General features: G+C 38.0%; 2 protein-coding genes across 2 annotated transcripts; both read left to right on the forward strand.

The window, feature by feature from the left end:
• Positions 1 to 850: 850 nt before the first annotated feature.
• Positions 851 to 5,399, forward strand: nptxrb (neuronal pentraxin receptor b). Its single transcript, XM_079593706.1, has 5 exons — positions 851 to 1,774; positions 2,912 to 3,146; positions 3,236 to 3,477; positions 3,557 to 3,736; positions 4,197 to 5,399. Exons 1-5 carry the CDS (start codon positions 1,082 to 1,084, stop codon positions 4,428 to 4,430), a joined length of 1,584 nt encoding a protein of 527 aa, XP_079449832.1. The 5' UTR covers positions 851 to 1,081; the 3' UTR covers positions 4,431 to 5,399.
• Positions 5,400 to 9,587: 4,188 nt separating this feature from the next.
• Positions 9,588 to 13,046, forward strand: dnal4b (dynein, axonemal, light chain 4b). Its single transcript, XM_079593856.1, has 4 exons — positions 9,588 to 9,805; positions 10,275 to 10,357; positions 12,239 to 12,322; positions 12,412 to 13,046. Exons 2-4 carry the CDS (start codon positions 10,286 to 10,288, stop codon positions 12,574 to 12,576), a joined length of 321 nt encoding a protein of 106 aa, XP_079449982.1. The 5' UTR covers positions 9,588 to 9,805; positions 10,275 to 10,285; the 3' UTR covers positions 12,577 to 13,046.
• The last annotated feature ends 1,311 nt before the right edge of the window (positions 13,047 to 14,357 follow it).

Consider the following 14,357-nt stretch of genomic DNA (forward strand, 5'->3'; position numbering starts at 1 on the left):
TACTATTGTCGTTGATGGAGCAAAAATAGACAAAATAATTGACATTGTTGTGTCTAAAACATACTCTAGTCTATACAGTATCATATTTATATTATATATAAATACCTGATAAATACACACACATAGCCTACACTACTGTTTTTTGAAGAAAAAAACGCATTAAATTGATCAAGTGACTAAACATTTACATTGTTGACATTTCTTTTTCAAATAAACGCTCTTCTTTTGACCTTTCTTTTATTCAAAGAACCCTAAAAAGTTGAATTACGGTTTCCACAACAATATCAATCAGCACAACTGATTTCAACATTAATGATAATCATCAGAAAAGTTTATTGATCATAAAATCACCATAGATTGATTTTTAAAGGATCATGTGACACTGAAGTCTGGAGTGATTATGCTGAAAATAGGCTACAGCTTTGATCACAGGAATAAATTACATTTTAAAATATATTAAAATCGAAGATGTTTATTTTAAAAAGTAATAATATTTCACAATATTGCTGTTTGTACTGTATTTTTGATCACATAAATGTGGTTTTGGTAAGCATAAGATAGTTATTCAAAAACATTTAAAGATCTTACGAACCACAAACCATTAAATTGTGTATTATTGGGTAAACTTAAAAGGTATAAATAAATTGTGTCCTACAATCATGCTTGTGTTCAAAATGGAATCACTACATTTTGGTATAACATTTCTATTCACTCATTATGTTCTAATAGGCTATGCATTTTCTTTTCAGCATCGCAGTCTGTTCGCATGTTCTGCCAAGCATTCATAGATGATGAATATACCAAAGGGTGTTTATTACTTCTATAATGTGACACATCACGCATTTTTATCACAGTCTCGCGCGCAGTAGCCATAGTAACGGACCAGAGGGGCGCTTAGCAACACGAGAGGAGGAGGCACAGCATCATCTACTGAGAGCAGTTGAAAAACAACCGATGCATCGACCTTCATTTCATCCACACCTGCTTCTGATGGAGAAAACTGAACGTGATATCGTTTAGTAATTATTAAACACCCTTAAAACTACATTCAGCGCTTTTATTGTAAATCTCAATTGGCGCGATGAAGTTCGTCGTGGTTTTGGTGTCCGCCGGCCTCCTGGCTTTTCTTGGCGCGGTCATCTGCATCATCGCCAGCGTGTATTCGCGATCATCCGCCGCCGCGCCCCAGGCTCTCTCCGACAACCGCTCGCTCTCACTGCTGGAGCCGCTGCCGGGATCCGTGGCGCGCGCCGGGCCGCTCGGAGCTCTCCATGGTGCTGAATCATATGAAGGAGGCGGGTTGAACATCGGCCTGGAGATACCGTCGCTCAATGAATTGAGCACTGGGGACGTGACTGGGCCGAGTCCCAAACAGTTCACCCTCGATCGACTCATTTGTACCCCTGTTCCTATCAGTGATTGCAAATCAAGGGATTTGAGGCAACAAGCCGATGACCCGTTTGCCGACGAGGAGGACTGGAGCCTCCGCCCCACTGCTGAGGAGCTCCGACAGATCGTCATGCAACAAAACGACCAGATCCTCATGGACCAGAGGACCATCACGGAGCTAACCGGAAAGCTCACGGAGTGTGAGAACGGACTGGAGGAGAGGACTCTGCACGAGCGGAGTATGGGAGTGTGGGCGAGCAACCGGCGCCACATGGCCGGGGATGATGTGAGCAGCTCGGTTGCAGTGCAGCTGCAGACGGCGCGGGCTGTGGAGGAACTGGAGAGAGCGATTCTTCAACTTAAAGATCGCATTGAGAAGTTGGAGGTTGGTAATAATAATAAACACTTTAAGACTTGGAAGTTGAATTGTCTGTCTAAAAGGGAATTTGGTGCCATAGAGGGCAGGGGAAACAGTTTTGTTAGGCAAAGATGCATCAAAATGCTTGGGGATTTTGGGGAGAAGTGTCCCTGTTCATAGATATTGTAGTGTGTCTTTCTCACCTTGACAGTGATTCCTTCCCCCTCCATCTTGTTCATCTCCTGAAAGGCATATACATAAATCATGAGGGAGGAGAGAATAGTACAGGTTCTCAGCTGCTGTAGTTGCACCTCATCCCCAGTCACACCTGATTTGTAGATGTTGTGATGTAGATTTATGGATCAGAGTTGTTTTTGTTAACTAAAACTAAAAAAACTAGTTAAATATAATAAAATATAAATGTTATATGGAAAAACTGGTCAACTAACTGAAGTAAATAAGTTGAAGTACTAAAATTACTAAAATTATAAATTAAATTAAATACATTTAAAGCTAAATAGAAATATAAAAAACTAAAACTGCATGTAAAAATGACAAAAAGTAAAATTTAAAATATAAGCTATATTTAAAATAACAAAATACATACAACTAAAATAACAATGTTACGGATTAGTAGAGTCAATAATAAAATTCTGTCATAATTGAAAGAGGTTAAAGGAAATATCTTGATTTTATGCAAGATTTCCTGTTCATTAGGGCAAAATTGCATTATAATTGAAACATGCATTTTCTGCTAAGTTGCTTTGAAAGTATATGTATTGTGAAAAGTGCTATACAAATAAATGTAAATTGAATTTACTCAACCTTATGTCGTTCCAAAGCCATGTGACTCTTTATTCTGAGGAACAATACGATTTGAAGAATGTAGTGTCCAAGCCTTCAAAAGGATGTAAAAGCAACATATAAGAATAAAAAAAGTAGTTTGTATAACTCATGCACATATTCCAAGTCTTCTAAAAACATATAATACGTGTTTGAGGATCAGAAATAATACTAACTTTCTTTGAATGCGAAAAGGTTTTCTAATTCAACAGCACATCATTTTTTAAGTTCTTGTAATGCAAATTAATCTAATATAATCAGATAAACATGCTAAACAGGATACATTTTGCAATAATGACCTCTTGCATAATTCTCTCTCAGTTGGAAATCGGCCCGGCAGCGTTGAACCACACTGAGCACACTGTGAGCACGTTGGGGAGCGTAGTGGTGGGCGAGCCTGGCAGGCCTGTGGAGGATCTGGAGGGAGAGCTGGAAAAGAAGATTAGACTGCTGGAGAAGGAGAGGAAGAACCTCCGCAAAGAGACCCAGAGCCACCATCAGCACATCGACCAGGGACTCAACACCCTGCAAGAGCGTATTGCAGAGCTGGAACAGAGTAAGGAGGAGGGTTGGGTCCAACTCAGGAGAAAGGGGGTGAAATTGTCTCTCGATTTTAAACTCACTCTCTTAATCTTTTCTCCTCAGGTCTTACAGATTACAGTTACCCCCAAGGGTATAAACTTTCCTTCCCCGTGCGGACTAACTACATGTATGGGCTTGTCAGGCGGAATATTCCAGAGATGTACGCCTTCACGGCATGTCTGTGGCTCAAGCCTGCCGAGAGTGGAATTGGGACACCGTTTTCCTATGCTGTACCGGAACAACCCAATGAAATTGTCCTGTTGCAGGGAATTCATAATCCTGCAGAACTACTCATCAATGATAAGGTAAGACTCGCCACACCTTCCATCCACAGCAACCTTGCAGAATACAGTTGATGGACTCAACCGTTCCCTCCATTTACAGGTGGCACAGCTGCCTCTATCTTTGCCGCAGGGCATCTGGCAGCACATATGTGTGAGTTGGACCCTACGGGATGGAGTTTGGAAAGCATATCAAAGCGGAAAGTTGAGAGGACGGGGTGAAGGGTTATCCGCATGGCACCCAATCAAATCCGGGGGAGTCTTGGTATTGGGACAGGAACAGGTGAGCAAGACAGGGAGTTCTGGAAGAGTCTGACTGCACCCTCGAAAGTACACCTTCACTCTGAAAAAATGCAAAAATTGTAACCTTTAGGAGTGCAACAGCTTGCCAATGGGGCAGTACCCTTCACACCCCTAAAAGTGTCAAAGTAGTACCCTAAATGGTACATTTTTCAACTCTAAGCTACTAACATGCACCTTTTAGGGGTAGATAAGGTACAAAGTTGTCCTTTTCTGCACCAGTGACAAGCTGTTTTACCCCTTAAGGTAAAACATTTTCTCATTTTTTTCACTGACAACTTTGCATCCTTCAGGAGTCGTTAAGGTACAAAGGTGTACCTTTGAGGGTACTACCCCTTTGACAAGGTGTTGTTCCTTGAAGGTACCATTTTTGCACATTATTTTTGATGCAACATTGTGTTTATCGATGTGTAACCCTTCGGCTCTCCTCGGCTTCACTGCAGGACACCCTTGGTGGGCGGTTTGACGCATCCCAGGCTCTTGTTGGGGAGCTTTCATTATTTAACCTTTGGGACCGGGTGTTGTCGCCAACAGAAGTTGCCACTCTGGCGGCTTGCCCAGAATCGCCACGGCTGGGGAACGTGGTGCCCTGGACGGACCGAGATGTGGACGTGTTTGGTGGGGCTGTCAAGGACCACGTGGACCCCTGTGTTCAGAGCTCCCATCCCCGGCAATGAACGGGTTCATACCTTTCTTTTTTAAGGAGGTGGCAAATAAGAAAAAAAAGGCTTGAAATGTATGACAATTGTGCTGTGGTCTCGGTCTATGTAAAGAATGTATTTACCGTAGAGCTACACTCTCTCCGAGTGTTCGATTCTGCAGGGAAGGGATTTGTCAGTGTGTGTGATTGTGTTCGTTCGGATAGAGCTGCTGCCGATGGCGTTTAAAGGCCTGTTTGTGTCTCGTGTTGCTTGTGTTATTTTATGCCCTTCTTCTCAAAGCATTACCGCACAGTGGTCCCTTCAGATTTAGAGAATGTTTTCCTAATAAGACGGATGTGGCTCATTATCACAGCACTTGTCTTGCTCTTGTTTCATTATTTGTGTAAAGTGGAGCTTTCGCTTCTTTCCCAGAGCAGCCTTTTGCTTTATTGTTTTTATTACCATTTCCTTAGAGTAACTTCCCTCGTAATACACTGTTTTTTTTTTTTTTTCAGTCCGGCAGCACCTAAAGGTGTACAACGTCTTATCTTTATCAGAACATGTCTTAAATTTTTGGTATTTTTGCATCTGGGGAAATTGGTCCTTACTCTGCAATGTATTTTCTCTCACAGGTTCAGCGAGATCCAAAAATATTTTAACCAAAATGTGTTATTTGAAGCTTAGTATCTTAAACGTCACACTAAATTTTGAAGATCTGATGTGCAGCCCACTCACTATGAAAATATGAATGTAAAACAGTATTTAGCATCTTGTCGTGTCACCTTTGCATTGTACCTATAGCCCTCCTTGCCCCACCACAGAGAAAAGCTTAGGGAAGTGCCTGTCTGTTTATTTGACTCTTGCTATTGGTTGATGATCAGCTGTAATCTCAGTGTAGTGCTTCTTCATATTTGCACCACCACGGATCTACAATAATATTGTGACAAATGTGGATGAAAATATTAAAAAGGTGAAGAAAATAAATATGAAAGTGCATTGTCTTGTTAACCTGTATATATTTACTTTTTAAATGTCATGAAACTTAGTCAGCATAATTATTTTTATCTATCTATCTATCTATCTATCTATCTATCTATCTATCTATCTATCTATCTATCTATCTATCTATCTATCTATCTATCTATCTATCTATCTATCTATCTATCTATATATCTATATATCTATCTATCTATCTATCTATCTATCTATCATAATCTATCTATCGGATGTATTATTCACTACTCAGACCAATTCAAAGCAAAACATAAAATATATACACGAAGTAACACTGTACATGTCATGCACAATGAGATTATAATTGCCTCAATGTTTAGAAGGAAAATTTATGCAAATCCTGGTTATTCTCATTCTCATCCTCTCATTCACTCTCTTCATGCTGCTGCTGAATTATAGATGTGTGTTAATCACCCCCTCCATCACACTCACTGACCCCTGAAGCTTCTCTCTCTCTCTCTCTCTCTCTCTCTCTCTCTCTCTCTCTCTCTCTCTCTCTCTCTCTCTCTCTCTCTCTCTCTCTCTCTCTCTCTCTCTCTCTCTCTCTCTCTCTCTCTCTTTAACAATCACAAACAAGCAGCTGGGCAAGAAATCACAAACACATAAAAAATAATACCATAACAAGGTGTACAAAAGCTACCTTGATTCCCTGCAGCATCTGATTGACACATTCATAAAGTGACTCAATTAGTAACGCTCTGTGAGTGTCACTGTGTTCAATGCGCAGCCAGACTCAATCTGTTGCAAGCCTCTTCTCTTCTTCTCATAAGGTACCATTCTTAACCTCCTTTTATATTCTTGCTAACATCAGAGTGTAGATTATCCCCTCCCCCTGCTTTTATTTGTAAATCTATCTAGTAACTGAAAATCCCCTATAATCCACAAATCAAAGCATGGTCTGTCTGGGAAACTCACGGAAAGCTTTTAGATGATCAAACGCTGCGCCGCAAAATCCGAATGCATTTAAATACTGTATCCTAACCTACAAATGGCTGCTTAACGCTGTCCCTGAATACTAAATTGGGATATAGGAGAAAGTATTTAAAATCAGCTTTATTGCACTGTTGTAAAAGTGTTAACTTTTAACCGCAGAGCATATCTATAATTCATGCCTTTTATTGGACTGAAATGGGGAACGTAAAAGGTTTTTATTAGGTCAAGTAAGTGATTATAAAAATAAAAAAATAAAAAATAAATGACAGTATACTGCAGTAGTGTAAATTATAATGTAATATAACTATAAACTCTTGCTGACAGCAGGTCTCAGATCAGTGTGACAGTTATCTGGGCCATACTCAGCAGCTGTGCACAGATGTAGAGCTTAATGCAGGTCAGTAAAAAGTGAGAGAAAACAACAAAGATGAATAGTGGGACGGAGGGCAGTTTTCATCATGCAGTGCAGGGGTTGAGTGGGGACGTGACACAGATGCTGTCTGTGCTCATACAATACTGAGCTTACAGTAAATGGACAGAAATCTGTTTTCATTTACTTGTTGTGTGTATAAAAGACGCGTGTTAATATGCAGCTTAAAGTTTTGGAATGACATGAAGGCAAGTCAATTATAACATAGCTAATGGGTGAATTATTTTAAAAAGAAGACTTTTTGCAATTAATAATGTTTATTGTATATTTTAAAGTCACTGAAAGTTGACAATTCTTTTTTTTTTATGGAATATTGCAGTATTTATTAAATGATTTGTCTGTGCACATCATGTTATTAAAATCCATATGCCCTTCTTTTCTTTGATGATGCGTTTACTGACACGAGGGCGGGGCAACCTGTCACTCACATGAGATCGACCAATAGCAAACCAGCCATCCAAACAATTTGCAATGGACAAAAAGTCCCGCCATACATTTGTTCTTGTTTGAGAAGCCATTTCACTCGAATATACGTCACATTCGGGAAGTAAAGACTATCATAACTTTCTGATTTATTCTGACTTTATACATACAGTCATGGCCAAAATTGTTGGCACCCCTGGTAAATATGATCAAAACTGGCAGTAAAAAATAAATCTGCATTGTTTATCCTTTTGATCTTTCATTCAAATTGCCAAAATTCTAACCTTTCATTGAAGCAAGAGAATTGAAAGTGCATGGGGCTAAATCACATTATGAAATAAATGTTTTTTCTCCAAAACACGTTGGCCACAATTATTGGCACCCTTTTATTAAATACTTTTTGCAACCTCCTTTTGCCAAGATAACAGCTCTGAGTTTTCTCCTATAATGCCTGATGAGTTTGGAGAACACCTGACAAGAGATCAGAGACCCTTCCTCCATACAGAATCTCTCCAGATCCTGCAGATTCCCAGATCCATGTTGGTGCTTCTGTTCTTCAGTTCAGTCCACTCATTTTCTATAGGGTTTAGGGACTGGGATGGCCATTGCAGATCTTGGTTTTGTGCTCAGTGTCCCATTTTTGTTTTGATTTTGATTTGTTTTTGGATCACTGTCCTGTTGGAAGATCCAAACATGGCCCGTTATAAGATTTCTAGCCCCGGCTGTTAGGTTTCGATTTTTTATCTGTTGGTATTTGATCCAATCCATGATGTCATGTATCTGAACAAGATGTCCAGGACCTCTGGCAGAAAATTAGGCCCACAGCAGTAAAGATACAGCAGAGTATTTCATTTTACACATGGGGTACTTTTTTATCCCTGTGTGCACCAAACCCATCTTAAGTGTTTGCTGCCAAAAAAGCTATTTTTTTGGTTCCTCTGTCCATAGAACGTTTGAAAAGTACCTGACACGACTGGAACTTCAAACGGGACAGGTTCTATGGTCAGATGAAACAAAAAAATAGCTTTTTTGGCAGCAAACACTTAAGATGGGTTTGGTGCACACAGGGATAAAAAAGTACCCCATGTGTAAAATGAAATACTCTGCTGTATATTTAATGCTGTGGGCCTAATTTTCTGCCAGAGGTCCTGGACATCTTGTTCAGATACATGGCATCATGGATTGGATCAAATACCAACAGATAAAAAATCGAAACCTAACAGCCGGGGCTAGAAATCTTATAACGGGCCATGTTTGGATCTTCCAACAGGACAGTGATCCAAAAACAAATATCAAAATCAAAACAAAAATGGGACACTGAGCACAAAACCAAGATCTGCAATGGCCATCCCAGTCCCTAAACCCTATAGAAAATGAGTGGACTGAACTGAAGAACAGAAGCACCAACATGGATCTGGGAATCTGCAGGATCTGGAGAGATTCTGTGTCGAGAAATGGTCTCTGATCTCTTGTCAGGTGTTCTCCAAACTCATCAGGCATTATAGGAGAAAACTCAGAGCTGTTATCTTGGCAAAAGGAGGTTGCAAAAAGTATTTAATAAAAGGGTGCCAATAATTGTGGCCAACGTGTTTTGGAGAAAAACATTTATTTCATAATGTGATTTAGCCCCACTTTCAATTCTCTTGCTTCAATGAAAGGTTAGAATTTTGGCAATTGTTTGAATGAAAGATCAAAAGGATAAACAATGCAGATTTATTTTTTACAGCCAGTTTTGATCATATTTACCAGGGGTGCCAACAATTTTGGCCATGACTGAAACAGATGTGATCCGTTGAATGTTTAAAGTAACCTTTTCCAGAATACACCAGTGAAATTACCATTATTTATTACTCAACGCCGCAAGAAGGTATTAAAGGTTAAAAGTTACATAACATTCCAGTGCTTTTAAAACATTGCATGTTTTCGGTGCTTTTGTTTTTGTTTGTTCCAAAAGTTTTATTTATAATTTAAAATGTATAAAACGTATAAACTTTATTTTTGTATTTTACTGGGTCAATTATCTACTGTATCAGTTGTTTCTTTTTTTGCCTGCAAAGCACGTTGAACTGCAGATTGGTTTGGAAAAAGTGCTATATAAATAAAATTTGCTTGCTATAAAATGTAAGAAATGTGGATTGCAAAGAGTGAACTTCTTGTGAATTCGGTATTTTCTTAATAAAAAAATAAAAAAGCATAATTTATAGGCTATTAATCTTTACATTCCATATCATACACCCCAGTTTTCTTTCAAAATAATCCTTCCAAAATAATCTTGAGTAAATAATAAAACAAATTCAAAATTGTTTGGTTTGGCCCAAAACATTCTTAACTGTATAAATCCTCTGTAGTGTTCTCAGATACGTCTTTAATGTGCATTTTCCAAGCTCCGTACTACGAAATAAAGAAAATCTCGCCAAATGACAAAATACAGGTGCATGACGTGTCCTCAAACTCCTTGACCGACACGCCAAAGGACCAATCAAGATGAGCTTAATTTTGCGAGAGGCGGGGCTACGCTCTCAGCTGACGCGCAGGAGTGGTTGCTATGGTGGACATGTCTCCTTAGCGACGTCGGTTTAAGCTCATATAACTTGAGTTTTCTTTCACTACGGTACGTAAATGTCTCTTCACACCTTCCGCGTTCATTTATATGCAACGTTAAATGCTTAGGTAGTGAAAAGACTTATAGAAATAAAAGCTAGAGACCGAGCCATTCAAGTGAGCTAACAATGCTAACAAGCTAGCAGGTCCTAATATTATACTGTTTGCTTTCCAAAGCAAAGCTAGCTTCATAATCATGCAGAACTATCAGTAACCACCTTAAAATATGCTTTTATATTACATTTATATTATCAAAAAAGTACTATATTAACGTTTGTTTGTTTGGATAATGTACCATGGATAGATCATGTAACAACCCTTATAACTTAGGCTAATAGAAATGTCATTGTATTCTTTGAAGTACGTTTGTTGTACTATGGTATATATCAAAATACCATGGTATTAAGGTTTCCCATACCCATCTTAGATTTATTTGATATGATATCTGGTATCTTATCTGTTAATATTTCCTCATCTAGAGCTTAACATCATGGCAGAGACAGTTGATGGCAAGAAGGACGAGGCAGACTATAAGAGACTACACAGCTTTCCTCTCATACGGGTAAAAACTGTTGCCTGAATGGATTTGAATTTTCCTGGATCTCATTGTATTAGGTTCAAATTCTGGGTGTGATTTTTATGGTTCTTGTCAAATACAATTCACCAAAAAAAATCACACTTTGGAAACCAGCAAAAAATCTGGTAAAAAAACATGAACATTTAAAACTTCACACACTACAAAAACACTTTACATACAATAAGGTCTCATTGGTTAAAATTAGTTTGTATTTGTATTTGTACATAAACTAACAATGAGCAATACATTTGTTACAACCTTATTGTGAAGTTTTTACGAAATAAAAAATAAAATAAACATGAGAACATTTGACGTATAAAATCATTATAATTTTTTTTTTTCAATTTTATGAATATTATAAACTATAGTAGCTTCTTTCCGCCACAGAATAAAAAAAGATATTTCTCACAATTCCACCTTTTTTCCTCACAATTGCAATTTTATATCTCACATCTCTGATTTTGTTTCTCTCTTTATAGCTCTCTAAAATAATATCTCACGATTCTGAGAAAAAAAGTGGACAAAAAAAGCCAGAATGAGCTTTTTTATTTTTCAGAATTGTGAGATAAACTTGCTATTGTGAGGAAAAAGTCACAATTCAGATTTTCAATCTCAGAGTTGTGAGATATAAACTCGCAGTTGAGTGTTATAAAGTTTGAATGGCAAGATATAGAAAATTCTGTGAGGAAAAAAAGTCTGAATTGTGAGGTAAAAAGTTGCTATTATCTTTTTTATTTCCTGTCAGATACAAGCTTCCCTGAACTCAAACAGTAGATCATAGCACTTGCAACGCCAAGGTCATAGGTTCGATTCCCGGTGAACTGAATGTGCATTACCTGATAAAAATGTACGCCGTTCACTCAGTGTACGTTTCTTCGGATACAAGCGTCTGTCAAATGCATAAATGTCAACTAGAACTGCACGATTAATAGTTAAAAGATTACAATCTCGATTGAAACACACATTCGATCATATTCCTTAATGACAACAATTCTCATGTGTCTATTAAACCTTTGACAAAATCTCTCCAGAACATTCAGATCTGCGTTTGCGCTGCCGCTGACCCGTAGAAAGCAGTTGCCATGTATGTATGAAACAGCTTCACAGTATCATTATTTCTGTGCTACAAATATTCATAATATCATAGAAGTACTGGGATAAAAGTTTATAGTGCAGATATAAACAGTGATGTCTACGGTAGTGATTAAAACAACCCGGTCTCACCCCAAAACGTCATATACTGACGGGTCTTGACCATACGTCAACATACGACGAAAAGGGTACCCTTTAACGTTAATATGAGATGCAGACATAAGCGCACCAGCAGCGCCTCCTAGCGGTACCCTAACGCATACCTAAACCCAACCATACCCGAATCGTCACACATGGACGTTAAAGGGTACCCTTTTCGTTGTATGTTGCCGTATGGTCAAGACCCGTCAGTATGTGACGTTTTGGGGAGAGACTGTGTTAATTAAAACAGAGCAAATATTTACATGTTAAATAACGATTGTATCGATTACATAGTTAGGCCAGTAGGTGGCGACAAGTGACTGTTAAAATTGTCATTGAATCATTCACTCAAGAGATTCGTTCAAAAAAACGCTGATTCATCCAGTAATGAAACGAGTGAGTCATTGAATCATTCATTCAAACCAATTTTGATTAAATATGCGGTGTCGAAACATCATAATTATAATATACGTTTTGTACACACATTCCACAAGACGTCAGAGTGTCGACACTCTGCAGGAATGTTCATGACCCTAAATGAGAGGAAAAAAGTCACAAAACTTCAAGAAAAACATCAAACCAGCAAAAATCGCTATGGGTCAAATTGAGCCGCTACATGTGTTTCCTCCACAGCACACGGATATGCCTGAGGAGATGCGGGTGGAAACCATGGAGCTCTGCGTTACGGCGTGCGAGAAGTTTGCCTCTAATAATGAGGTTAGTTCACAGTCCCATCTATAGGAGAAGTAGTTGAGATATTAATAAGATCTCCTCGGTGATTCCAAACGTTATTTCCTTCTCAACAGAGCGCGGCTAAAATGATTAAGGAGTCGATGGATAAGAAGTTTGGGAACTCTTGGCATGTGGTGATTGGCGAGGGCTTTGGTTTCGAAATTACACACGAAATGAAGAATCTTCTTTACATGTTCTTCGGGGGAAGTCTGGCGGTGTGCGTATGGAAGTGTTCCTAACTCTAACTTTTCAGTCAGTCTTTCTGACTTTATAATGGATGTGCCACAAGTATGTATATATGTTTCTTTATTGTTTGATTATATGTCCTGTACTGAACAGGGCGCATCATTTTGTACATTTTATTTTGAATGTAGCATTTTATGTTTTCATCTTCGTGTTAACAGTTGGCTGGCAGGCCATCTGTGGGTTTTATTGTCCATCTCTGCCACTCTTTTTCTCCATCTGTCTCCTTTCTGTCCGTCCTGTTTATCATTTCTATTCCTTCCACTTTTTTTTTCTGAATGGATAAAGTATTTTTATAAGACAAAATGTTATTTTTTTAATTAATATGTGAATACGTATGATCTGTTTTTAATACTTCCGATATTTTATAAGAGTTGTAAATTTTGCACAACTGCAATGTGTTTTTGTTTTTATTAATGACTATTATGTCATTGTCTTGTGTAATAAAACCCCAATAGAAGTGAAACTATTTTGTACCTTTTTATCTTACACTCTTAAAAATAGTAACTAAAGGGAGTTATTTTTTGCACCATATGCCATTAAATAACTATTTTTGGTTCCCCAAAGAACCTTTCAGTGAACAAAAAAAATAAATAAAAATAATTATTATTATTATTTGAATGAAAAACATCTTAAAAATTGAAAGAACCTTTTTCCACTATAAAGAACCTTTTCATAGAATGGAAATATTCCATGGATGTTAAAGTGATGTTATTTTTACTTTATTTGGAAGAGTGTACTTAACTTGAAATGACAGAAAAGTGACTTTTAAAAATATATGATTTTAGAGCCAGCCCTGAACAAAACATCTGTATGGAAATATTAGCAATTTCTACTACCCTCCCCCACCCCACCCACACACACACACTTAGCTAAATGTTTTCATATTATCTTGTACCTTTTACAAGTTTACTAATCTCACTTGCACAAAAAATAAACTCAGTATTCCTCAATTTGAATAAAAAAAGTGCGCCCTCTACTGTACAAATGTGCATTTATTTTAGCCTGTGGCTTATTCGTTTCACTTTGGTTGTGAAGAGGCCTTTAACATAAGAAACAAACAAGCCAGCCCAGGTGAGAAAAAATAATGCAAAAGTTACAGCGCATTACTATCCATAAAAAGTAACTAAGTAACTCAATTAGTTACTTTTTTTAGGGAGTAATACAATATTGTTTCTTGGGATGCGATCGAAGCCTGAATCCGAATTCAGAAAGGCACGGAAAATGAGTAACACGTTCTACGGAGCCCCTAAAGGGACATGGTTAGATTACGGGAGTCGGTTACATTACAGCACATCAGATTTCACTTCTCACTTGAAGATAGCGCATTCAAAAAGCGGTTTCAATACCACGCATATTGATAGCAGCCCTGATACCCACAAACTATATACAAAATAATTACCTATGTAATTGTGAGAGAATGCAAAAGCATTGAAAATGTTTTTTTTCCTTTCATCTCGTATTCCCCCGTCAACCGTAGAATGCGCCATTAGCTTTCCGAACATATTCGTGCACATCCCTAATTGTAACATTAGCCTACTTTTAAAAGTAACTTTCCCCAACACTGCTTTTAAATGGTTGTCAGTGGAGAAAAAAATACCATGATCCTTTGGTCTAAACCACATCCTGTGTCGAGAAGTTGATTTATTTAGTTTAGCCAATATGTATGTGTTGAGTGGATATAAGTGGTTTTAAAGAGCATGGGTTCAAATGTTGAGTTGTTGAGGCTCATTTTATTGACACATTATTGCACAAGCGAGTGTAGAAATCTGGCTCT

The sequence above is a fragment of the Phoxinus phoxinus genome, assembly GCF_949152265.1.
Source record: "Phoxinus phoxinus genome assembly, chromosome: 20".
In the NCBI taxonomy this organism is placed as follows: Eukaryota; Metazoa; Chordata; class Actinopteri; order Cypriniformes; family Leuciscidae; genus Phoxinus; species Phoxinus phoxinus.